The sequence below is a fragment of the Anser brachyrhynchus genome, assembly GCF_964034855.1.
Source record: "Anser brachyrhynchus genome assembly, chromosome: 13".
Taxonomy (NCBI): Eukaryota; Metazoa; Chordata; class Aves; order Anseriformes; family Anatidae; genus Anser; species Anser brachyrhynchus.
In genome coordinates, this window is record NC_137708.1 from 18,129,765 (window position 1) to 18,155,984 (window position 26,220).

Consider the following 26,220-nt stretch of genomic DNA (forward strand, 5'->3'; position numbering starts at 1 on the left):
TTTAATATTAGGCTAGGTTACTGTAGTTCAGCATATTACCTCTTGTTTGTAATTAAGGCTATGTAGCTCACCAGGTGCATGCTCTTGCCCTGCCCAAATGAAAAATAAGCCTCATCATGGTGAGGTAAGTCAACGCATTCATTCTGCAGTTGTAACAGGTTTAGAGTTATTGTCACTGTTCCTCACCTGTGATCTCACTTTCAGCCATCCACTAGTAACTTAAAGTTCCTTTAAAGCAAGGCCCTTTCAAGAAAATATTGTATGCTATAAGCAGCAAATTGTTCATGCTTTTACTATTTGCACCTTCAAACTCCAACAGTAGAAAATGCATATTTAGTAAATTGAAAACATTCTGAGTAGTATTAGTCTTTCTAATCCTCAAGTGAGAGAGAAACTGGAATGCAGACTGCACAGTACTGTGAGTTACATTCCTATATCTAGGTTTGCTCTACTTATTAATGTTTGGATACAGAAAACTTACTTTTCTAGCTAATGGTGGTATATTCTAAATTCTGCTCAATTATTCCTGACAGTGCTTTAGGGTATATTCACAAATTAAATGAAACTATGGACATTTTAGGAGAATAACCTGTTAGGTAAGAATAAACCCGTGCATCTCAAGAAACTGAAAAAATAAAACCAAACCAAAACAAATCACTCATCGTTTCTTAATCCTAAGAAATTCAGAATAATTTCTGTCCTCAAAGCGCTGCTCTTCACCTTCCAAATGTAGAAGACCTGATTGCATAAGAGCACAGTGCTTCAAGGACAGCTGACCATACTCAGCACTTTGCAGAAACAGGCCTAATGTCACCAGCCTGTCAAATAGCATCTGTCTTCCAGTTTTCTCAGTCAAAAATGTCCAAGAGTGAGTGCCTGTAAGGACAGGGAGTCCTTATGCTGAATCACTTTTGAATTACCTTGTAGAAGATGTTATATGCAGTTTTGTTCAAGATAAGGGTTAAAACCGCTACTTTTAAAATGCAGCATGTTTAGGATAATGGTGCATCAGGTTTTGCATTTGCTTCTTTTGCTTTTTGTTGCACAAGTGCTGAATTTCACTTTTATGGGACTTTGTTTTGCTCATTTGCTTTCTAGAATGAAGATAATTCAGAAATTGCTGAAAGGATTTCTGAGGTATAGAGTACGTCTGTGTGATTCCAGCCTGGTATTTTCAATGTGTCCCTGAAAAGTTAGTGTCTTCTGCAGTTTGTACTCCCAGCATCATGCTGTCTAGGGACTAGAAGGAAAAATACTATTCCCAGATAACATTGCAGTGACTTTGCTTTGGAGCTTTCAGTTGAGCGATGGAGGATACATTCCTCTTGCACGTTGAATTAGGCTTGTTAGGGTAGTCTTAAACTAAAAAGGAAAAGGAAAGATATCCATTATGGGATTCAACCCCATCCTCATTTGTACCTGCTGAACATGCGTAGGGCATATGTAGAAGTGCTTATTTTCTGGTCCATGAGAACCACAGATCATTCACACAATGAGATATTTGGAGATGATCCCTGCAGTTCTAAGGCAGTTAAAGATCATGTAATCCAGAGTGGGTGTTATGCTTTGTTCCTGGCTATTCATTCCCACCCTGCCTTCGTGCTTTTACAGGTACTCATACAACTACACAGTCATCCAGCTCAGAGAGTTGGTCTGACAGAAAAGTCATTTGTTTGCAGTTACATCAGTTGTCTGAGTTGCACAAACACAAGAAAAAAGGCATGATTGTGTCACCTTGGACTTAGATAGGTACAATTCCCCAATATTGAAGCTGTTGTCCACCTCTTCCTTGCCATTAGTAGTAGCTGGGATTGCATTCTGCAAGCCACATGGTTCAGGCAGTGAGTGACCATTGCCTTTGGGACAGAGCTTGTGTGAACCAGTCCCCAGGTTGGGCTGGAGAGTCTCTGTGGAGCTAGTTGTTTCTCTCCAGGATATGTGTGTGTACTGAGGGGGTGCAGGGTCTTTATTCAAGAAATATGGGCTCAAACTGACATAATGTAGTCAAAGACCCACGAGAGAAGTTATGAGAAGGCTAAAATGGAAAATAAGTTCCTCTGAGAGCTTGCACCCATCTGTGCTTTATATGGCATAATTTATGTTCTGGTATTGTCTTCCCATGACAACATCTGAGCAAAAAAATGAAGATGGCCTGAGTGCAAGCTGGTTTTTGTTAAGCGAGAAATTATGTATGCTTTCTTTGAAATGTTTCTCAGTTTCTTTTGATGGCTCAGTTTTGAGCACTGTCTCTTTGTGTTCAACTCAACTTGCCACAGTTTGCCCTGAAAGCTCCATAATTATATTATTCAGGAGTAAGAAAATGCATGAAAATAAAGTAGTCAATTCACTTCTTGGTTTTTGGAAACTGCATACTGCCCTCACTTTGCTCTTGAAGGCTAAAGACTAGTCACAACTGCCGCAATTAAATTTTGCCAACTCCCAAAATGCATGGGCTGAAGACACTGTATTAAATAATGAAGAAATCATTTGAAAAAAAAAAATACACCAACAGAAAAGTAAATAAACCTGTAAGCCTGAAAAGTCTGATTTTCTTTGAGGGGAAAAAATACCAATGATTGGCTAATTAAAACCACAAACCTGCCTTTCCTTTCCTTTGTATTTTGTGCACATGTTGGTTCTCCTTTTGGCAGCACTGCAGTGGATCACATGAGGCACAAGAGAGCAATTGGATTTCTCCCCACTAAATTTACATGTTCAGTTGGTAGTACATTATGTTTCATTCCTTTTTACATATTTATGAATTTGCAAAATGAGTAAAGATGGCTTTACTCCTGTTTCTAGTTGGCTTTATATGCATTTGAACTGAAAAAATGTCCACTTCCTTTTCCTCTCTCATTTAGATATAGTGCTGTCCCTGTGAGGAATGTTATTTCTGTTACTGAGGGAACCGTCAAAATTAGATGGAGAATATTTTAGGGAATGATTCCTTCATATTAATGTGATTCAGAGATGCTTGGTCTGGGAAAATGACAGAGGAACATTTGTCAGGCAAATTTAAATGGTATACTTTGAAATATTTCATCACAACATTTCTACATCATTTGAATTGTCTCTTTGTGGATTTCTTATTTCACAGTGGGGTTTGTCAGCCTACGTATACACAAAGGCTTAAACTGACTGGCAACAGTAAAGGGGATGTTAGATCACCTCTTCCTCAGGGCTGACTAGCAGAAGGCAGGCACTGGAGTGGCACAGAAGAGCTGTGTCCACTTGCCAAATATCTCACATTTGAGGTGGGATGCTATGGCTTAGCTAGAATGTTATATCAGTCCATGATCTGACTACTCTTGCAGATTTTTTCTGAATTTTGCACTATTTGATAGCATACTTTAAAAGCCCAGGTTCTGGATTTTTGAATGATTTTTAAGGCCTTATGCTTCTGGAGAGGAGACTGAAAAAATGACTCAGCTAAATCTTAAGGTCCTGAAGACTAGCACATATATAATATTTGTTATATATCTATAACTATGTATCCTCTTATTACTCCCATTCTACTTTGTTTTTAAAAATGTCATGATTCTTTGAGAACTGAATTTTGGAAGCTCAGGGCTTACTAATTCATGAAAGTAAAGTGCTGCTGGCCTCTGCCCTGCACATGAAGCAGGAGGTTACCTTTGTACTTGGATATAGCACAGACTCTGTTTCAATCCTTGTTATATGAAGTGTGGCTCAGCTGATTTGTACCAGCTGTGGAGCTGGATCTTTACTGACACTTGATGCCTCTGCTAGGTTTCTGTCAAGGATAAAATACTTGCATTATAGAAACAGAAAGTGGACTTCATATCAAATAAAATTTCTCAAAGCTGGTAATTTCCAATGAGCGCTGGGGACATTTGGGAATTTGTAAAGGAAATAATTTGAAGAATGGTTCCAACACAGGCTGGTGTGCAGACATAGGAGGGAGCCTGAGGTCTGTTGCAAGGAGCATTATCCTGGCTGTGAAGGCTCGATATGGTGATGTCTCTTGGCAACCGGTCTCTTCAGCTTCGCAGGGAACCTGCACTAGTGACAGCCTGGCACTACTCCTTGCTGTCTGTGGAAAACACACCCTGCTATTTCTGCCCCCTAGCTACCAGCAAACACCTCCACAGCAATCCACTGTGTGAATGCTTTGCTATTTCATGTTCCTGGATAATCCCTCTGACAACCAAATCTATTAAAATTAATTTTCATCCAGGCAAATCAGACTCAAATCAATTGAGCTTTGTTCTCTGAAGGCAGATTGCTCTGGTGCACATGCAATCAAATCCTGAGGTGGCCTTGCATGTATTTTTACAAGTACCAAGATATACTTTGTGTTTCAATTATTCTTTTTGATGCACAGTTTTGAAGGGAATTTAAATGTTATGCTCAAGTAAACAGTTTCAGATCTTTGGGAAGGATCTCCAAGTGAATGGAGTTCCTCCCTTTTCCCAGCCAGTCCCAACTGTATAGGTACATAAAAATGTCTGTCCTCACCATGCAGCATAAAAATAGGAAAGGAGGTGGCCCGTGAACCCAGTTTAAATTTCACCTCCCTTGTGCTTATTGTTTTCAAATAGCTGGCTCTCAGCAGCAGTACTTTCTGTAGGCATTTTGAATTGCGCTTCAGAATTCTTCAGGGATGCCTGAGTCACTCTACTGAATAAGTAAAAGGAAGGATGGAGACTAGCTGAATATACCGTACAACGACTAAAAAGCTATTTGAATTCTGCCTAAAATGAAAATAGAAAAGCACGGTTGTAGGGCAAACATGACCAGCAGCGTTCATGCCACTAGAGGGCTGCCTGCATACGCTGCATCAAGGAAATAAAAAGGCATCAAGCACGCAGGCTCATTTTCGCTTAGTCTTTCCAGCGCATTGTATGAGTACCTTTGCATTGCAATGACTGTTTTTATCTCCTCAAACTGGCTATAAAAAACAAAGTGAAATACTGAAAGCATATGACATGCGCTTCCCAGCCCAGCCACAGAGGTAGCCAACACAGCTCTGCATAAGGCCTCAAGGATCAGATTATGCCTTGTGCACCGAGTCTGCCTATTTTCAGCAAATATTTTTCAAAGGAACTGTACCCTCTGCATCATTCCCAAGCCTTTGCAACAGACGCAGGGGTGCTAGCAGCAGCAACAGTCATGATTCATTAACCTGTCATTTTTGTACTAATAAGATAATAGCTTATTATTTACAGGCTGTCTAGTTGCCATGAGACATTTGGGATCAAAGTGGCCACTAGATATTTGCCAAAACCATTGAGTTCAACTTGGAGATTCTTAAAAAGCTCAGTCTGGGCCACCATTTTTTTGTTTGCATGTTTATATAGCAGTGAATCATATTGAGAAGAATCAATACCAGAAACATCTTTCTTTGCACGCATTTCCTGTTTATGGCCTTCTTTTTACCACCAGAAATGCTACAAATATTTTATGCAGAGGCAAATCAGAAGGTTAATATTTTACAGTAAATTTCACAAAGATATGAAGATAAAAAATTTTGGTTTTTATTTTTTAATGTCCTAAGGACATCATGTATGCAGAGAGAGGCATAACAGGGATGTCTATTAATGTTTTCAACTGGCAAACTGCTTTGAGTTTGTGTGCCTATGTGATTTACAAATATATATTCTTCCTTAGATACCAACATATGGTGAAAGCTTCCTTCAGGATTTCTTGCATCATAATTCCAGGATAACATTCATCTGTTAAGAATAAATAATCTTGCTAGAACTCACTCAGAAATACTGGACCAGATTCATCCCAGGTGTAATTTAACTGACTTAGATCTAAAACAGAGCTCAGTGTTACATTTGGGAGAGTCATTATTGCTGCATGCACTAATGTCAAAACAAGGCTGTTTTGCATTATCTTGTCCCTGGAGAAAACATTACTGGACTCAGGATAGTCCTGTTTGCTTCACCCGTTAGCATACTTACGCATGGCCACCTGTACTTCCATTTACATGTAAAATTGCCTTTTCCCTTTTCCTGATAAAACTAAGAGATGTTCAAATACAAAATGTGACTGTTCATTTACATAAGGCTTTGTGTACCAATGTTTCCTGTTAGTGGCACACTACAAAGCGCTGTTCTTGTCACTGTGCCATATTAAAACAGTGATTCATCGTTAAAAAAATCGCTCCAAATGAAAGGCCTTGGTTTTGGTTTGTCTGATATTTAAGTATATCACAGATTGGGTTGACAGCTGAGAGTAGGCTAAGGTCTTTAATCAATCCAAAAGTGAGGTACAACACGCTTGGCAGAAGTACATATCGGTCAACTTTTCTCTGCCTTGCTTGGAAGATATAACTATGAGGTTAAGAAAATTCTTCATGCTTCACATCACGGCCCATTTCTAATCCTTTTGGTAATGGCTCTGAGCTTTGGAGATATAGGCAATTGGCCATCAGAAATTGGACTGAGGGTGCTTGCAGGCAGCTGGGCAACCATTATATAGAACTGCATCAGGTTGCTGTGTGACTGTGTTGAACTTGAGCCAATGCCTTTGCCATGAAGCAAATAAAGTTCCTTTTCTGTCCCTTATCAAATGGATATAATTGCCTGACAGCACCCACAGTTGATAGAATTACACTTCTGGCATAACTAGTAAAATAAGTTAATTTTTCTGAATGTAAGGAGCTTTGATGTTGAAGAAATGATTCATATCTATGATCAAAAGGAAACATTTTCTGAAGCAGTGTCCCATTTGCCTCCACGGCCTTAGATTTCTGTCATGATGGGCAAAATTGCTCGGTTTGGGTTCTCAGAACCTGGAATTTTATTTTTTACTTTTGAGGCAGTGACTTGGTGAGGATTCAAGTGAAATCTTCGTTGAGTCTGAGACTAGTATTACACAAGGTACTTCTGGGATATATTGCAAGTCCCTTAATGTTTTCTGTTTATGAACAGCCTACCCCAAGGTACTAATTAGCTAGTGGAATTGCATATACACAGAATACTATTTTGTTCTTCCATAAAAATAAATTCATGATTGAGGCAAATTTAACTGCTTGGCTAAATTGTGAGCATCCTGAATTTCTGAAAACAGCAAAGTAATGACAAATATTTCTGAGATTAGTATTTTTCATCTAAAAATCTAGTTATACATATTTGGTTATTTTTAATAACACTAGTCCCCATTAATGATTTGTTAGATGGAATAAAACAATCTGAATATTGTTATTTGTTTTCTACAAAGTCTGGCCTCAGCAACATCTGACTTTGGTGGTTAGTACCTTTGTTCTATAGTTGTAATCAACTATTTTCTTTGCCTATGTACTGTGTAGGCTGGAACACCTTATTTTGTGCATCTTACTTTGACATACAGATATGATTTGTGCCAGGTGAAGTGTTTCTTTTCTTACTTGAGCTCAAGGATGCCTGAACAAGGAACAGGGGGCAAAGCATGTCTGGCTGAAATCTGTTGCTTCTGAACTTAAGCAATACAAATGCAACTTGTTTTAAATTTTCTTTGGGGCATTCTATTTTTTCTTCAGATGATGAGAACATCAGACTTCTCGGACAGATCAAGTCTTGAGGATACTTGTGGGTACTAAGTAATAATGACATATCAGTTTTAAATTAAACACCGTGCTTCAGAAGTGGCTGCAATAGGAGGAACCAGCACGATCTCCCTGGGTTTATATAACAAAAATGAACACCAATTACAGTGTAGTTTTTCCACTGGGACTTAGCCCATCATTTTGTCTAATTATAGCATGAATCCCACAATGGAGAAAGCCCTTCTTCTGTAAAGAACTAATTCCCTTTAGATATGCTAAAAATCTTAAGGAACTCTAATTATAATACATTTCTCAATAGATAGAGAGAGCCAGAGAGAGTCTGTGCCAGCCACTTACCACAGGGAAAAAAGAAAAAAACAAAACAAAACAGAAAAAAGATAAAGGACTACCCCGGGAAACAAGGTGGGAATATGAAGTAGTTTGTATATACTCCTCTCCTCCTTTATCTATGCTCTTAAGAAATATAATGACTTCTCTATACCTAAAAGAATTACTGTCAACTGAAAGTTGATAGATTTAGTGACATATACTCAAGCAATAATGTTGAACTAGAGACTTGGGAAGCAAATGGCCAAAACCAAGTTTTACTGTAATCCTAAGAAATGTTGGGACACTCCAAACTAGCTTGGGTACAGAGACTGCCCAATCAGCTTTGTGTTTTAACTTCTGTCACCAGACATGTTATATCACGCAATGGGTTGCCTGAGATAGAAAAGGGAAAAACCTCTGATTTCCTCACTCCCACTCCTATTTTTCAGACCAAGTTTCAGTACAGATTTGGATGGATTTCTCTAAACCTGAGATAGTTCATTAAACTGCATTAAGCTCAAAGGAAGGTTACTCTAAAGACTGCTGAACAGCAGAAAGTCATCATAGAGAAGAGCTGCAAAGCTTCTTCAGCACAACAGAAGATGGTTAGAGATGAGAATGACAAAGAATAGGCTATAGTCACTCAGGGATGAGATAACCACACGTATGCATGTCACAAGGCATCAGTTTATTTTCCTGATGTTCTGTTCTGAGTTTTTAAATCTGCAACATTTAATAAAGACGCAGTGTTCAACATTGAAAATGCCTAAAATATGCCTTCCCCAGCTGTCTGGTGAAATTGAGTCCAAACTCTTATTTTCGTTCAACAGAAGGGTCTCACGTCCTTACTAACACTGAATGAAAGATCTTCCAGACTCACTTATGAGAAAGAACAAACAGACTTCCCAGGAGGAGGAGGACTGCATGTTGTGTTTATTTACAGGTTGGTCTACTAAAAAAAAAGAGAAAGATGATTACTGTTGAAAGATGATACCTGGGGAAGTGAAAACCCTGTATAGCTGGAACTAATCACCTGAGAGACAGACAACAGCTCTCACTGCTTCCTGGCCTTGGAGACATTTGTTTGCCATGTTTGTCTTTCCTTGAGGGAAACAATTGAGATGATTTATACATGCACAAAGGCAAAATCTCCAGAAAGCAAAGTTTAGCAACTCAGAGGTCTTCCCGTCTCAATAACCCCAAAGTCAGAGCATGCAATAACAGTCCAGGGAAAGCTGGTTGGCTTCTCATTTTACCTTTAAATTACATTCAAAGAGCACAAAACTTTATTTAGATAACTTTTCGCTGACAATTTCCTGTGTTCTTTCTTAAGTGGTTGACACAGTGATATCCAAAGATAAATGGAAGGAAAAGCACATGGAGCAATCACAGACAAACCATGGACAGCTGAGTTGCATTTGCTGTACCTGGCCTAAATGCAAGGAACTGCTTGTTGAAAGAGAATTTTTCAAAGCAGGTTGTACTTATAAAAATAATCTCATAGTCAGTCTGCATTCCAAAGTCTTTGGCTGGCAGTGTAACATAGACTCTTTCGTTTGGTTTGGCTATTGCTGGTTTCTCAGAGTCTATTGCCTACTGTGAGAGAGGTCACATTGCTCTAACAAATAAGAAATTACTACCCTCTGCAATCACACCATCCATTCCCAGCTGGTATGATTCTGTTTTATCCCCATAGAGGAGACGTATGAAGGTTTGTGCAGTTACTTGTGGTGACTGATATGTCAAGATTAGCTAAAATCTAAGCTACCACAGGCAGTGTACCAGAAAGATCATCTGTGCCAGTAAGAGAGTAATTGATTCCGCAGTTGTCTTTGTTTCTGAGAGTGCCACTGTGTGGCTCTTCTGCCTGTTCTTGAATTCAGAGCTGAATCATGAGTAAAACATACAGTGGGAGAAAGCTAAAGCCACACATCTGTGAACACATCTACCCATAACAGACCTTCCTTTGCTTTGCATGTCTATTTCAAGGATTGCTGTTTGTGTTACGGATACTTGTGTGTCTGCATAAAATGGACACTCTGAGCTAAAGTTTTAATTGTAAGTATTTAGTGTGTATCTTACTCTGTTGGCTGCTCGTGAGGTGTGAGCCATTTCCGTGATCTTGAGTTTCCTCAGCAGAAGAAAAAAAGAGGCAATGATGCTGAACTAATCAGTATTCATAAAATGGAGAGGCTTATTCAAGCCTTTAATTGACAGGAGTGACACCAACTGTAACGGTGTTGTCTACAAGCATTATGCCTGAACTGTGACTTGCTCATGGATAAGGAAGGCAGCTTTTTAGAGAAGGGCCTTCAAGAGGACATCTGGTCCAACCCACTACCTCAAAGCCAAATCAGCTCTTCCTAATCTCTTTGTTATTTCTATTGTCCAGCATGGGCACTGAAAACACTGAATTTCCACTAAAGTGGTATTCATTTGGAGGTATTTTAACAATTCTAAACCAGGCAAAGTATACACTCTGTCAGGATATCTTTCCCAAATTGCTTTGCTGCGAGTTATTATTCAGCCTGATGCCAGCTGAGCTTGTCATGAGTGCTGTGTGGTACCTCCTGCTAATGGAGATGCTAATCCTTACTGAGCAGTTTGAGTGTGGAGGTTAGTAGAGCAGTGGGGCAATGGTGTATCTGGTAGTGAATTGATGCATAGTTACAAACAAAAGTCAAACAAAGGAAAAGAAGCCTCAGTATTCTGATCACAGTGGCTCCTTCCAGAGTAGCTTGCAGTTGCGCATATGGCAAATATTGCTGTGCTGTATTTATTTGTCAGCTGTCCCTTCAGTGTTGGTTATGTTGTACAATAAACAGCTTTGAAATTCGGGGTGTAACATGGCACAACCTTAGGCAAAATGAAGGGCATTCGGAATGCTTCTCTTTCCTTTCTCTGTTTTGCTGGATGCTTTCAGCAACAGCAAGTCACATTTCTTTCCCACTAGCTGCCAACATGAAGTAAGTGCAAACTGATACACTGTTATCACCTGGACTCCATATGCTGACAAAGTCAGCACCAAAATGGTTGTTCTGAGATTTTCCAAGCTGTGGAAGCATGAAAAAAAATTGTGAACAACAGCAAACCCACATCAGTTTGATTCTGTTGTGACAAGCTGTAAGATTTGTCAGTGAGCAGACTGGCTCAGATGCGAGCTTCCTGGGCCATTACCTGCTAGTCATGGCACGGCTATTTGGACAGGTTCCTGGTAACCTAAAGATTACGGAGTAACATTATAAAAAGTGCTGCACATTAACTGCAGTGAGCATGAATTAGGTTGAATTAGGGTTGAATTAGTTGAATTAGTTTGAATTAAGGCAAAAGGAGTAAAGTGGAGATCTTTCTTGTAAATTTTGCTTCAGCATTTGGCACCGAGGTCTGTGTTTTTCAAACTAGTATTACAGGTTCACATAGTCTAGAAAAGTCATTCCACTGCTACCATAGTACTGGAAACACCTACCCATGAGTTCTGAGACAAAGACAGGATTCTGATATGTGTATGATGTGTAAGGGACACGGGACAAATAGTGGGAAGGTGGTGCAAAATGTCAAAAAGCCTGTGATACATTCAAATCCAGCTCGTGGCTTTACGTTTTCCTGTAAGTAGAGCCCCACCTCCACACTCACTTGTCTACACAGTTCAAAGTCCCATTTGCTTCTGAATGTTCCCTGCCTTTTAAAGAAGAACTTGTCCATCTAAAGTCAGCTCATAGAGGTGCCTAGGGTACATAGGAATATCCCAGATAGGTGCTAGCTACGTGATCCTTCTGTAATGCTGGTAGGTACGTGTGTTCTTCATAAAACCGTGAGTAAACATTATCCAGTAGCTATTGAGGTGCAAGTGTTTCAGGACTAGAAGAGGAAAGAGCTTCAGGACAACAGCCAAGATTAAATAAGAGAAATTTCTTGCTAGCAGAGAACAGATTTTAAGTAACAAAGAATGTTGCTGAGGTCTCATTTGACTTGCAGGTGCCTCTATGTTGTATCTTAATCAATTGCTGTTAAATGGGACTCTGTGAGTAGGACTTTAATCTTGAAGACAGGATTAATGTAGAGAGAGTCAGTTTTGGAAGTCTGTGGCTATTAGCTAGATCAAATTATACTTTGAAAATGGGTTAATAAATCTAGAGGAGAAGGAAGGGAGGGAAAGGTCTTCTGAATTATTCATAATTTGTTTCTCTGTTGACAAGTTTACATAGAAATGAAATTCAGGTGGGAGAATAGAGAGTGTAATTTATTAATTACATATGAATTGGACAGACCTCTCCCTGTTACATCAAGATCTGCTTTCACAACTTAGCATTGCATATGTCTGGACAACTTACTTCTGCTATATGATAAATCCAAGCTATCAAAATTCAAAATCAGTATAGGATTGTTTTTCACACATAACATCAACTGTCCCCCATTCTCTGTTATCAAGGGACTGAGGGGAAATTTGCATATAGAGAATTTTAGAGATCAAGCATGCAAGGAACCAATTTATCAGTAGTTTTTTTTTTTTTTTTTTTTTTTTCCAGGCTTTGTTCTTATATCTATGCTCACAGAATGAACTTCAGTAATTTTTCTGGTGTAGGCAAAACATACAAGTAAGTTTTCAACATGGCTGACAGTTAAATGGATGTGTAACTTCACATCAATTTTGGGTTTCAATACTTTTTTATCTTATTTCAAGTAAAAGCAAAAAAATGTCCTTTGGGGGGCCCAAAGGTCATAACTCTGCTGAATTATGCTGTTAGTAAAATTATATCCTTCTCTGCAGCCCTGTGAGGATATGATAATATATGTTTATGTTTATATATTCTGACAGAAAATGAATATATTCTAAATACCATCCCTGTCTGCTCAATATTCAAGGATTTGTTAATGCAGGATAGTCATGAACATAGATAGAAGTCATGTGGATGGGATTACCTGAGCATAAATCCTGCGGAATATATATGGTCTGGGGAGTTACACCGTAGTCAAAAAGTGTGGGAGGAGTCTTGATACCTCCTGGACGAAATGCCCTGGGAGATTTGGGAGCGGTGGTGGTTTTCTGGTGCTTGTAGGTTTACTCTGACCTCACAGTCCCACCCCCAAGGAACAGGAATGCATATTTGCTGCTCCTTCAGAACAACAAGTGGCTGTCTTCCCCCACAGGTGCAGGATGGAGGAGGTGATGAATTTACTAAATAGTCATATTTGTTTCCTATGTCTAAATTGTAGCAAAGATGGGAGCAAACTGTCTTTGTTCAAGTAATACGTACAAACACTGATGGGGGTCTTCTTACAGAGATGCCCCCTGAGGCCAACAATTAATTTGAAATCCATGGCACCACCTGAGCCAATTTCTGCACATAAGCTTGTCACTCAGATCCACACATTGAGTGCATTCTGGAAGTAGTACAGAGCGGTCAATGACTCACCATTGATTGTAGTACAACTCCTTATTTTTGTAAAAAAAAAAAAAAAAATTACTGTCTCTAGCAGATGGGTAAGTGGGAAGGAAACAAATCGGTGGAGGGAAATGGTATAGATGTCACATCTACAGACCCAGAAAAATCCATGCAGAAGTTACAGTTACCATTCTTTGTAGCCAAAGAAAGCCAAAGCCCCCTAAAGCCCACTCAGCAAACACAGAGCAAAACACCCCAAGTCTTTTCTCAGAGGCATCATGTCTTCAACTTTATGAATGAGAATGAAAAGGGGGGAAAGGCACACTTCTGTTTTTAAATGGGAAATGTAGGCTTTAAAATTTGCTAGCATTGTGCAGACGATGCACTCTGGGACTGTAGGTGTATCAAGTTGGACTGTTACTTTGTTTGAAATGGAGCTTTATGAAGGAAAACTTGCAATTTTTGTCTTAGAAGATAGGACTGCCTTCTTTAGTAGTATTGTATAGAAATACAGTTTGCCTAATATATGATGTGGTACAGTGTAATGATAGATAAAAATGATTGCTATTTTATTTACAATACATTTATTGAATGAGTTTTAAACAGTTACAGGTGTCTTCTGAATTAACAGAAGGCAAAAACCCAGTCCTGACACCTACTTTTAGGGCCTTTTCAGCTGAAACCAGAGCAATCAGAATGTGGATCCCAGCTCAGTTTCTGATAGTATCATTTTCCATTAGTGGGCCTGATATTTTTTGTTAATATTTGAATCTGTCCTGCAGCTTCTTGGAAATAAAGCTTTTCTACAGATAGTTGTGCTGAAAGGTTAATGTGTTTTAGATGCTGATTTGATATGATAGTTCATTTATGATTCAAGTAAGCTATAGCTTTCTAATTGTGCATCAAGAAAATTGAGAGGTTGTACAAGGCAAGCCAGATGTTGAGCCTGAGCTAGTCTGCACCCTGATGGCTGAATGCATGATACGTACCAGGCCATATGATCTGCATATGTTTTTATTACACTTAAATGTCATTGACTAACTTAGTAGCCATCTGTCTTAGCTGGATTAATATTCAAATCATCATCACACAGAATTTGGGCTCTTGTACAGTGCTGAGAGTAGCGTGAAGCCACCAGCACGGTTGTGAAGCCACAAGCGTTCTGTATTTCCCTTGCACAGTCAACATGCTATTTTACAGATTAAACCTTATGTGGGGGTTAATGGTGCTATTCAATATGAGGACGCAGTTTTAAAATTTCTTCATACTAAACACATCATTGTGAAAAAAACTAGTCCTCCTCCCCATGGACCAACCATATGCAGTACGGACGTTACTTGCCGTTCTGTTCTCCCCACAGAACCAGCTAAAGAAGCCATGTTTCTAGTCCAAACAGCTTACCCAGACACAGACTTTTAAAGGTAAGCAAAGATCCAGGTGTACACAAAGCATCTGAAAAACCAGTTTTTGTTACTATCACAAGTCCATGGAGTCAGTGTCATCTCTAATTTTAGCACTGTTTTTTTTTTTTTTTTTTTTTTTTTTTTGTGGGGAGTGTACATTTCCCAGGCTTTTGGAGAGAAGGGAATTGGCAAAACAGTATATAGAAATGTGGAAAGTACCAGAGGTATAGCAGAAACAATCTAATTTGAAGTTTTTCTGTAAGAGGTAGCGGCTCTTCCAGAAGAGATATGCCATATTTGATTCCATCTTTCCTATCCACAGAAATAAAGTCTATCTCTGTACATCTTTCATGGATGAGATGGATGAGAGCATTGGGTCAGACTGTTGTTTCATAAATTTAAGTAATCATTTTTTTTCCTCTTCCTCTCACAGAAGAACTGATATGTGTTTTGAGAGAGAAAACCCAACATGAATATGAGAGGAAATGTTATTCTGAATTTGTGTCTGTTAGGAGAACAATGCCCGTTTGATTCACAAACTTTACACTGCATTTTAATTACTGAGTGATACTGGGAAGGCTGAAAGATATGAATGTGTCTGTAGTCAGCTCAGTGAATATAAAGGAGAGCAAGAAAAGAGAGGTAGAGTGCCTTTTAATATTTTTTCTCTCCTGCTGCTCATTTCCTGCTGATGCTTTCTTTTTATTTTATACCTTTGGTAAAGTTTACTTTTATTTTCTTCCTTCTTTCAAAAGCGACATCTCTTTCTGATATCTGGAATGCAACTGCTCAATGTATGGTGTTTAATGTCAGAAACCAATAGCTCCAGCAGGTGATGAACCATTCGTATACTTCTGAAACTCCATTGTGCAAATCTGCCATTCAAGTGGAAAAAAAAAAAAGCAGTTAAGCAGTTTAAGATTTTCCTTCCTGAATGGGAGAAATGTCTGAGAATTTCTGAACCACTGATCATTTCTTTATGTGCTCTTCATTTGAATAGGCTTTTTGCAGTTACATCACTTAACTTTGTTGAGTCATCTCTTTTCACAGCCAAGGAATTTAAGGGCAGAGAGATAGGTCAGCAAATACAGGGTCTAGCACACATTCTGGTATGAATCTCTCTGTTTTCTATTTGTATTTTTATTTGTTGCTGTCATTCTTGTGACTTTTACCATTTTCTCCAAGGACTTTTAGAAGGATATGAGTCTGTTGACAGCAGTAGGTTTCCATAATGTAAATTTTATTGAGGGTGTTGCACACATGTTGCCTGTAGTGTCAACAGCCAGTGTGTCCCAGCCAGTCAGTGTCTGAGTTGCATGACATTCACCAGCTGCTCTGTGCTGCTGTTGATGGTTGTGCAATAAGTTGTAGGGCTCAACAGGCACACGGAGATTCTTTCCACCACAATTTTGCTGAACAAAATATGTTTCACAAACACAGAGCCTTCTTTGCATTGGGGTCTCTAAGTTGTAGGAATCCTGCTGCGCATTTCCACATCTGTGAACTGCTGAGCATTCTCAGTGCTCTCTGGAGATGTGGTGATTGGAGAAACAACATGCTTTAGGCGCAAAAGCATGGTGAAAAGCAAAATGAGAAGGATAGCCAGAAGTGTTAAGAACAATCCCACGTAAATGTACAGGCTGGAATATTTATCTGCTGTTGTGTCTACTTCTGTAGCCAGAGTTGGAAAGTGGACACGGCCAGTCAGGTTTGCACGGAATTTGAAATAAATCTCAGTCATCGCTCTCTGTCAGCTTTGGTCCATTTTCCCTATTTATTGTCAAATTTCATGTCTTACCTCACCAGACTAAAAGCAGGTCAAGAGAGGAGACTTAGAACAGATGGCAGGATGTCTTCTTAGAATTCAGCAAGGAATGCGCCATTGTCTTGGTCTCACGACTCTGTTTCACAGAGTTAAGCAGACTGCATGAGACAGGGCTTTTTAAATCATTTTTCAAGTTGCTCGTACAATGATAACAAGCACAAAACTTGTGTTTTACACTGCCACCAAGCTTCTCTTTTGTCCTGAAAATGCTCAGGTCCTTCTTTCAGTAGGTCATCTCCAGAGTGAGCTTTCTGCAGCTTCTCCCACAGCAGGTGCTTTATCCCTGTATGAGCCAAGGAAGGTTGCAATCTTTTCTCTCCTAATCCACTTTAGGTTGCTGACACTTGCTTAAAATACATAGTTTTGAGCTTCTCATTAGGAATAGTCAACAAGTTGTCTTTCTAGAAGGAAAAAGGAGAGAGAGAGAGAAATGAAACTATGTACCAAAATAGCCTAGCCTATATGTGGTATCTTTGGGTAAGAAATGAGTTTAATCCCATGTTATGCTCCTGTGAGCTGCCCAGAAGCACTCAGCCTTTAATTTTAGAGAAAGACCATGCAAATTTAAATGTTAAAGTCTCCTCTGGTAACACTTACTTCTTACTTATGGGTAAAAAGGAGGCCCCACAGTCTATGGAATTAGATGTCACAGAAGAAGAGAAGACATGAATCCATCCAGGGTCTTCCACCATGTGTTTCTTACTACTTAACAGGACCCCCTGTTTCTGTTCCAGGGTGCACTCAGCAGGCAGCCAGAGCCCCCCATGGCTCACTGAGGCATCTCTGCCCCAGGATACAACACTTCAGTCACCCCCTGGCAGCAGAACATAACAGAAATCTTATTTTGTCAGCACTGTGTTTTCTTCCAGCTGGAAAGAGAAAACCTAAATGCTGAAATTTCACTGTAAACAAAAAGCATCATGTTCTGCTTTGATAAGACCAGAATTCCATTCTTAAATGAAGCAAAAATGATAGCACTAAAACAAAGTGATGCAGTCATTTGTAATGCTCACTATGTACACACCTACATGAGATATAAATAGAATAATATTAATGTGGTAACATATTGTGGCAGTCAGATTAAAATGAAACATTAGGTCAAAATGACAAAAGCTCAGATGCTTTTATTTCACCCAAAAGACATATTGCTGCAAACCATTTTTACTTTGATGGGCCCTCAGTTTCTAAAATATAGATGTTTTATTGACAAAGCTTGGTTCAGTTCTTCCCATGCACCAATGTCTTGCTGTTCTTCAGGTGGTTGAAATCTGGAGGCCTGAGTCATCAGGGAGCTGATTTTCAGGCTTTCATTACAAGCAAGACAGACTGACTTTGGTTCACGTGATAGGGAAACATCTGTTGTGTTGAGTTTTGGAGGAGGGATGCTGGGAATTGTCTACTCTGTTTTTACCTCCCAACTTACCTTCTTCAGTATCAAAACATTTGAGAGGACAACAATCCTATTTAGGGAATATCGGGCCAATTTAGGGAATACCGCTTGGTAATAGGCTAGGCTGGGCCAAATTGCTGATGGAAAACATTGCCTGGGGATTTGACTTCTGCATGGGTAGTGGATTTTGTGCTGTACTTTCTGTAGGAGGGTGTGAGCAAGCACAGCAGAAGAGGGGTGCTTAGTATTTTTCTGGGGCCTGACCCAACACTTTTGGAACCTTAAAAAGTGGGGAATGGAAAAGAAGAATCTGTGGTTTAGGCAGGGCTCTGGGGTGTTTGTGCAAGTCAGAGTGAGTAGTCATCTCGACTAAAAGGGCATATTGCTTGCAGTAGCATCATTTCTCTTTGACTGTCACAAATATTCTAAACCTTCACAGACCCACAAGCAACAATAATACATAAGTAATATGCTTTCTTCTTGCTCTTAACTTAGACAGAAGAGCTGGGAATCTTGAAGAATCTTTAGCATGTCTTCTACCAAAGTCAATGCTTGTATACTTCCAGCCTATCAACCTGGGCCATGACGTCTAAACTATTTGACCAGGATCGATCAGGTGCTGTCTCCAGCAGACATCAATCATGCAGGACTGGAATGAGAAAGGGGAGCAATGGAAACGAGAGGTTGATTTTCAAGAAGCATTCAGGCACCATCAATGTGATTTGCACTTCCAGTATCCCCTAGCTATGTTTGGAAAATCTCCCCTTAAACTCTCTTGGGCAAATAACAGTCAGGTTGTCAGGGTGCCTATATTCAGCAACACCTGTTTTTGCTAGAAAAACTGAAGTAACCCATTTGCATTGCATGTTTGCAGCAAGTGCTGCAAACCAAGCCAAAGTATGTTTTTATGTACAGATCATAAACTTCTCCAGAAAATAAGGTTTACAGTATACACAGAGAAATCCTTACAAACAAGTACAGTACTGTTAAAAAAACAAACAAACAAACATTTTTTTTTTTTGTGGAGGGGAGGTTACTAGTAAGAAATTGCCAGCCCATCCAAGTCTCGAGTATGCACAGAAAGGTTTGTTTCAAAATGCTCAGCTTGATGCTGAACAACATGGAAGGTTTTTAGGTTTGAAAGCTTCAGTCAGGATGTACTGGGGTTTAGTTTGGGGTTTCCCTCCTGTACACACTTCAAACATCTCCTGGTGATTTCTCCAAACAACTGTTTTCAGGATAAAGGGCAAACAAATTAATAACCTAGCCACAGCTCTATCAGACTGAGCCAAATAAGAACATCCTCAGATTTCAGTGATTCCTTACTGCAGGTGACTTTGGGTGCTTTAAAATAAAATACTTCAGGTATATTAGATGTATTCAGTTTACAATTGAATATTCCTAGTCTTTCAAGATGTTTATTTTCTTAGATTTGCAACCCCAAACATGAAGTAACCAGTCACCTGTGACTCAGAAACATTATCGTGTAAGCCTTTCTGTGATAATGCTAAGTTATAAACAAGAAAGGTGTCCACAAAAATGTTGTAATTAGTTAGTAATACAGCTATTAAGAACTTGGTGGCCATTTTAATATCTTTAGCTGATCAGAGGAGACATGTGCAACGCGTTCCTAATGTAAAAAATAGAAGGCGGAGGCAGTTGGTCGTGCAAGTGAATTCACAGCTGGGATGAAGAGAGAGGTAGCATGAAGTGTACTTTGGGGGTGAATGGAAGCATGAGGGCTCTGACCTTTGTGCCTGTGTGGATGCCTCCCCTTCCATGTGTCTAGAGGTCCCAGAGGGTATGTCTGTGCTGAACCCAGAGAATGGGCTTGTGAACAGAAGGTGCAGCTTGGGCCCCCACAGCCCTCTGCCTCTTGGTGACACGGGTGGGTGCTGTATTACACTGCCCTGCAGTGTGCCAGTGACAGAGCAAGTGGTAAGTGTGCTTGAGCATTCAGAGATACAGGCTTGTAGAGGTTTTGTAGTCTCTTTGTCTGGTCTCAAGATCTCCGGCAGTGAGCAAAATGAAAAGTAAGGGATCCATGTCTGCAAAACTCTTGCAACCTTGTTACATAGTCTGGGGCATTGACTCCAGCAGCAGGTTTAGTGCTGAGGCAGAAGTGGGGGGACATGAAGGTGAAGGTCAAGCACTTTGGCTCTCAATTACAGAGCAATGCATCTTAACTCTGTGATTTTCCCACTTTGCATATCTAAATGGAGATTGTTCCCTCACGAGGACTATTCTTGTGTTATACAGAATGTGGAAATTAGAGGGTATGAAGGTTGCTGGCCATATTAAAGCTGTGTTCTTACAGTATGATTTCTCTATTGATAATGAAATGCAGCCAGTCTGGAATCTGACATATGCATGAGTTAAAGTACAGAGCAAAGTCCTTGCCCATCTCATCTGCCATCTCACTGAGAGCAAAAGCCAGAGCTCGTTTCACTCCTTAAGGAGCAGAGAGCCTAATGGCTTTACTTCATAACATTAGACTGCAGAATGCTAAGGACATTAATCATAAGTTCAATAATTAACTACAAACCAAGACCTTGAATTAACAAAGCTCTACTGGGCTCTTATTAATAAAGGGCACAGATTAATAGTAGAAAGTATGAGCAATGGGGAGTTGGCACAGCTTTCATTTTTTGTAGTCTCAACTGTAGAATTGTCAGGAGCAATTAACTATTCAGGCTATTGAAAGCTGTGAAATTAACTACATCATTTCCAGAAATAGTTCAGTAGCTCCAGGCAACCCCAAAGATTTTTGCTTTTCAGTCTACCAATTATCTCAGCGAGTGTATCTTTTTGGATATTAGTAGATTCAAATTCGCACACTCCCCATTAAGGAATATAAGCTTGAAGACCATAGAGACCAATGGCATGTGAACATAAGTGGGTACACAAAGACTCTGAAAAACCTGTGTATAAAGCAGGTTGGCATTATAACTTTGTATGACTCAGAATACTGGAGGCAAAACCTCCCTGGGTACCCCGAGAAGCCCCCTAGTCCGTGGCCAGAGGTAATAAGTAAAGGTTTATTATAGAGCAGAGCAGCATAACTAGAGCCCAAATTCCCTGTGATCCAAGTTGTTGATCAAGGCTTAGTCATTCTTCTCTGGCTGGACAATACATCCATTTCTAAGAAATGCCAAGCACCACTGGTGCTCAGTAATGCTCAGCAGATACAGACCGATTCCAAGCAACACTTATTTAGCAGTTTGTACTCATTTTTAAGCAGGGATTAAAAAACAACAACGCAACAAGAACACACAACGTATTTCATTTAATAAAAAGACAGTAATGAAAATAGAAGCCCCAAACAAAAAAAAAATATAAGTTTTTGCTAGTGTGTGTCTCACTGAGACAGCAAATTTGTGAGCCAAAACTTCAGGTCATTGAATTACCATCCTCCCTCTGCAGCTACCAGGGTTTGAGGAACATCAGGAGCTCTCAAGATCTGGCCTGTTCTTAGGAAGCCTGCACGGCCCCTCTGCACCTTGTGGGTCACAGAGGAGCAGAGAGAAAGGAAGATTTTCCCCAGAATTGTGCAGACAGCACAAATCGATTTTGCAACTGCAGTAAATGTCTTGTCTCGCCTACTCCCTTCCTTTTACTCCTGTATTCAGTTTGTGTCACTTGCTAGCAAGGCATCTTTGAAAGTACAAGCAACTTTTCCGAGTTCTCTTTTGCATTTCCACCCAATACTAAAACTACTACAAAGAAGAAAGTGGGACAGAATAGCACGATTACTCCAAGGCTGTTAGTTTAAACTGCTCTATGCTGACAAGTGCAGAAAGGTTTCTTTCTGAACACAGACACTACCAGGTGTGTTATGTCTAGGTGACCTTTAAATTAAAAATAGCGTTGAAGAAATGCAAACAAAGCATTAAAGTATCAATTCTGTTCATGGCTTGCATTTTCTCCAGGGAGGATCTGAGGGAGAGGAAAGAGAGGGGTGTCTCTTCTTTCAGTGGCGGGCGGTGTTTTTTGTTCTCATGCTGAAGTGCAAGGTAGTATGTCAGGGTCTCAGCTGTGAGAGTGCATAGGAAGAGAACAGAATAAAGCATAGTTACCTTTCAGAGCAGGCAGGGGTGTTGGGACTAGGCACTAGAGCAGCTGTTTCAGACCATGAGCTTGCTGGTGATTTATCTAGGAACATCTCCTCCCAAGTAGTGGGATTTGTGCAGGAAAGGTTTGTTGTCTTACTGCTGGAGTCAGGATATTGTCTTTTTAGCAACAGGCATGCCAAATGCACTTTCTTCTCTGCTCCTGAATTCACATGGTTTGCTGGCAGGGATGGCTCTTACTCCAGGTCTTGAGATGGCAACTGACTGACCCAACAGCACCAGTGCTGATGCCCTTCCTTCACAGGCAGTAGGAGAAGGGGCAAGGAGACTTCTCTTTGCGTGCTTCACTGCTTGGATGGAAACAGCGTGCGGCAGCCAGTCCCCTCCCTCAGCAGCGGTAGGCAACAGTCAGAGCAGCGAGGATCGGTAGAGCTCCGGCGCTGCTGCATCTCGGCAGCAGGCGAGGAGGGAAGGGAGGGAGGCTGCGAGCTCAGCTTGCAGCAAAGTTTGTGCAAGGTTCTCCTTAACCCTTTCATGCTTGCAAGTGGTAAACAAGGCTGAGCTGTCTGCTAATTGCAGAGTAAGACATGAGCCAGGAGGAAAGGGTATTGGTTTCTCTCTCTGATTTTCTGGAAGTTGCAGAGGCTTTTGTTTTGTGCCTCTCGGAAGAGGTTAGCTGGGGAGGGTTCCCAGCTGGACTCCTGTCTGGAACCGTGGACAGGTGTTACTTCTTACCTGAACCATCAGGATAGTCCCCAAGCATTGCTCTTTGGCGTTGGTGCCTTTGGTGTATTTTTGCCCTTGTGTTTAGTGTGTGGGGAGGGCTCTGCAGCTGGTTTAGTTGCAGAGTTGCAGTTGCAGTTTCAAACTCCCTTGAGGAGTGTGTGAGTAAACATAACCCCCGCTTTGCTGTGTTGTGGATAAAAATGGTTTTCAGCAACTTATGAATGCATGAAGCACAATCTACATACAAGGCCCCATAGAAATGAGGCAGGAGTAGTCAAGGTTGGTGTGAGAACCCAAACTATTCTGATCCCTCTCCTTACCAAACCTTTTGGCCTGCATTTCTTAGCCCCCTGCACAAGTAAGGATGTTTTGTGTCTCTGTCCCAGTTCCTACACAAATTAATCTCTATCAATGAAAATTATAATTTGTCGTGTGTACATTCCAGGAGGGTGGCAGGGGAACAAGATTTCCTTTGCTTTATTTGCTTTATGCGTGGTGGCTCAGTGTGCGGGGGACAGATGTCAGTTTGGGCTGCGTTGCAGCAGGCTGCTGGGTTTCACCAGCTGGAGGTGACCAGCACGCAGACAGGGTAGCCATGGTTTGCAGCTGCAAAGCACCGAGCTGCCTGCAGCTGCAGACAGCCGGGTTTCACGCAGCCTGAGCAGCCACGCTCCATGTCCCTTGTGCCCCAGCAGGTGGGGTTGCTGGGGGCACTCACAGGGTGAACCTGACCCACAGGCCCATGCTGGTTTGTGGTAATGTCTAGTGCCCGGAGGTTGTTTTTCACAGCGTGTGCTTGAGGCACTGGCAGCAAGGTTCCCTTCTGGTAAACGGGTCCCACACGGCTTTGGGAAAGGGAATTTCATTCTCTCAGAATAGCTCTCCCTCTCTGCTTCCCCATGACCACACTCTGAGGAAGGGGGTCAAAGGGTAATGAAACACAGAGCTGCTCAACTCTTTCATCCTCCTGGGATGGAGGGGTGTCTTATAAACCCATCTTTCTATGGGCTTCAGTCTCCGGAGCTGACAAGCACAGTGTATTATTGCAGCGTTGCACTATTTAGATAAATAACAGATAGTCTCTATAAAAACCCTGATTCCTCCACACTTCTGCACCGGGTGGAACCTTCTGAAAACCAGGACTTTATACAGCAGCTTTGATTGCTGATTTATTTCACAATTCCTTTGTTGTAATATCATGTGCATTGCCCTATCTTGCAGCCTGTGTCATGATTCCCTGCTAGGTACATAGGAATGAAAATACAATGATAAATCAGAAGGAATACTGTGTGTATTTTTCACTGGAATCTGTGCAATTACTCCTTTACAAACAACCTACCTGACAGCACCTCCAAACCCTGGACACGGGTCCTTTTATTTAAGAAGAAATAAGTGAGAGCTCTATTTAACCAGGAATTATGTTGCTGGATGATTTATGAGACCCAGAAGAGGCAGGCATGTGTTGAAATCCTGCAACCCAGCTTTCTATACAATGCTAATGAGCAGTCCTGAAATGAAAGCCTCTCCCTCCCTGTCCATGCAACACAGCTTCTCTGCTCAGCTCTTTTTCCCTTTGTTGATTTTGCAGTAAATTATCTCTCTCTTTTGTGGGACCAAGCTGCTGTTTGCTGGATGGGCACACTTAGATTTCTTGTTTCCTTTGTAGCAGGGTATAATAAAGACAGATGAATTTTAGATAATGCCACAATTTATACCAGCTGAAGCTGATGAATGCTTGACTGACTGATTGCTGAATTCCTGAATTGTTGAGAAGCGTGTAAGGCTTTCTCCCATGTAAATTTCTGGGCCAGTCAATGACAAATTTGTGTGACATAAATGAAGGTGTACAAATTGCCTTGGAAATACCCAGAGATATGAACCCAGTGAACATAATTTTTCAAGAAGCCATTAAGAATTCAGGGGTGAAGAGTAGCGAGCTCATTAGGCTCCTTCCTTTGAATTATTTGACCTGTGCACCAAGCTTTGCATCTGCTCATTTTACACATCTTTCTCGTAATAGTCCCACAGCAATCTTCGAGTGAAATTTGGTTTTAACAAGGAACAAGTAAGATATCTGAATGATTGTTAGTGGCTATAATCTGTATGTTTCTTTAGGGATTCTTCTGTTATCCAAATTCATGAATCCTGTGAACAAACTAAAGTATACTTTGGGTCTTTAAACATGTATTTCAGTGCAGCTGCAGTGAATGGGGAGAGCTGGACTCTCCTCTCCCCCACATTGCTTTTGCAGCAGACACATCCCAGAGTGGTTTATTCATGTCCTCAGCTGCAAAGATCTTCCATCATTCGTGTCTGTGTGGGGGAGGGCCACGGCCAAGCACAGGGCTCTTTTGCTGATGAAAATGATGTTTATTGAACCCTGGAAAGAGCCATGATTTGGTAGGTGCCTGTGCACATGTCAAAGATGACAGAGAAAACAGAAACTGTGGTCTGAGTTTGTAGTATTAAGGGCAGAAAGTGTGTTAAATTAGAGCAGACTGAACTCAGAGCTGAGTCCGAAATGCATTGTGTGATTGGACATGCTTTCCACCTCTTGTTTAGAGGTCACAGTTAATACCAGCTCACCAGTTATCTATTTATTACCATCCTTACCTTTTCTCCTGTTAAAACAACTTCTCTCCTCTGCCTACATGATTAATCCCTGCCTGGATGCGAGTTTGGCTGACAGAGCTGTTGTGCTGGCCCGAGGCAGCTTGGCTTGTTGTGAGTTTCTTTAGCCTTCAGAGGGGTTTGGGGAAGTTCACCCACTTCGCCCTGTGGAGGACTGCTAGAAATCTGTACCAGGTGGCTTAGAAATCAACTCAGCACCGTCAGCTTCTAGTAGCATTCAATACATTTGGCAGTAATAATCATACTTAGCACTTCTGTATTTTCAAGACACTTCCCACTTAGTCAGTCCCTCGGTGAGGTGCAGTCAGACGGCATTGAAGAGGACTGCCAAACATCCCATTTTCTAGTAACTTTTTCTGCAGTGCAGCTACTCACAGGATACCTCCTCGAACAGGTGCCCAGGCCCTCTCCAACCTCAGAAGCCACAAAGTCCAATTCCCCAGGTGCCCAGCTGGTATTAGACCTTCCACATGGAAAAAGACCTGTTCTTTACCCTTCCTGCCTTCCTCATCCCCTGCCCCAGCCATCTAGAGGTGCTAGGAGGAGGCCCCTTGCTGCCATGAGGAGAGCTAGGTAACTGGAACTGCCTGTGGTGGTTGCTCAGGGAGTTGTTCCTCCAAAGACTGGGATGGTTCCTGGTTTCCAGCTAGAACCGTACAAATGCTAGGAACAAGAGGGTAAGAGATACTTACCCTCTTGGAGGAGATACTGAAACAAGAGACAGCACTTGGTGCTGTTTGTCTTGGCAGAGTGGAATCTGCTGTTTTTGTTTGAATGTGTTTTGTTTTTATAGCCACAGCAGACGATCTATACCACAAACAGGCATGTGGAAAACATAAAAAAAAAATAAAATCATGTTTCAGTAGGTTTTGGAACTTCAGTCTAGTGGATGTTTGGACTTTTAGATATTTATTGCTCATTCAGATTTGCATGAAATAGGTCTAGCTGCCATCAGCTTTAAAGGAG

At 40.8% G+C, this 26,220-nt stretch overlaps 2 protein-coding genes across 3 annotated transcripts in view; one reads left to right on the top strand and one right to left on the bottom strand.

Annotated features, from left to right (window-relative positions):
• LOC308177358 (uncharacterized protein) overlaps nucleotides 1–26,220 on the top strand; it is a 32,160-nt gene that overhangs the window by 3,296 nt on the left and 2,644 nt on the right. The window contains exons 4-7 of one of the 2 annotated variants that reach the window (XM_080554500.1): nucleotides 12–124; nucleotides 1,099–1,137; nucleotides 8,656–8,768; nucleotides 12,352–12,420. In XM_080554500.1, the coding sequence (XP_080410626.1) occupies nucleotides 98–124; nucleotides 1,099–1,137; nucleotides 8,656–8,768; nucleotides 12,352–12,420 (248 nt within the window). In that variant the 5' untranslated portion in view covers nucleotides 12–97. The remainder of the gene's footprint in view (nucleotides 1–11; nucleotides 125–1,098; nucleotides 1,138–8,655; nucleotides 8,769–12,351; nucleotides 12,421–26,220) is intronic. The other variant, XM_080554499.1, reaches the window with a different exon arrangement.
• Nucleotides 14,704–22,669, bottom strand: SERTM2 (serine rich and transmembrane domain containing 2). The gene is made up of 2 exons (XM_080554501.1): nucleotides 21,904–22,669; nucleotides 14,704–16,838 (listed from the first exon to the last, which is right to left on the bottom strand). Exon 2 carries the CDS (start codon nucleotides 16,351–16,353, stop codon nucleotides 16,075–16,077), a length of 279 nt encoding a protein of 92 aa, XP_080410627.1. The 5' UTR covers nucleotides 16,354–16,838; nucleotides 21,904–22,669; the 3' UTR covers nucleotides 14,704–16,074.

Bases quoted from the DNA above. Each gene is read 5' to 3' on its own strand.
- SERTM2 (XM_080554501.1), bottom strand. From the start codon at position 16,353: ATGACTGAGATTTATTTCAAATTCCGTGCAAACCTGACTGGCCGTGTC.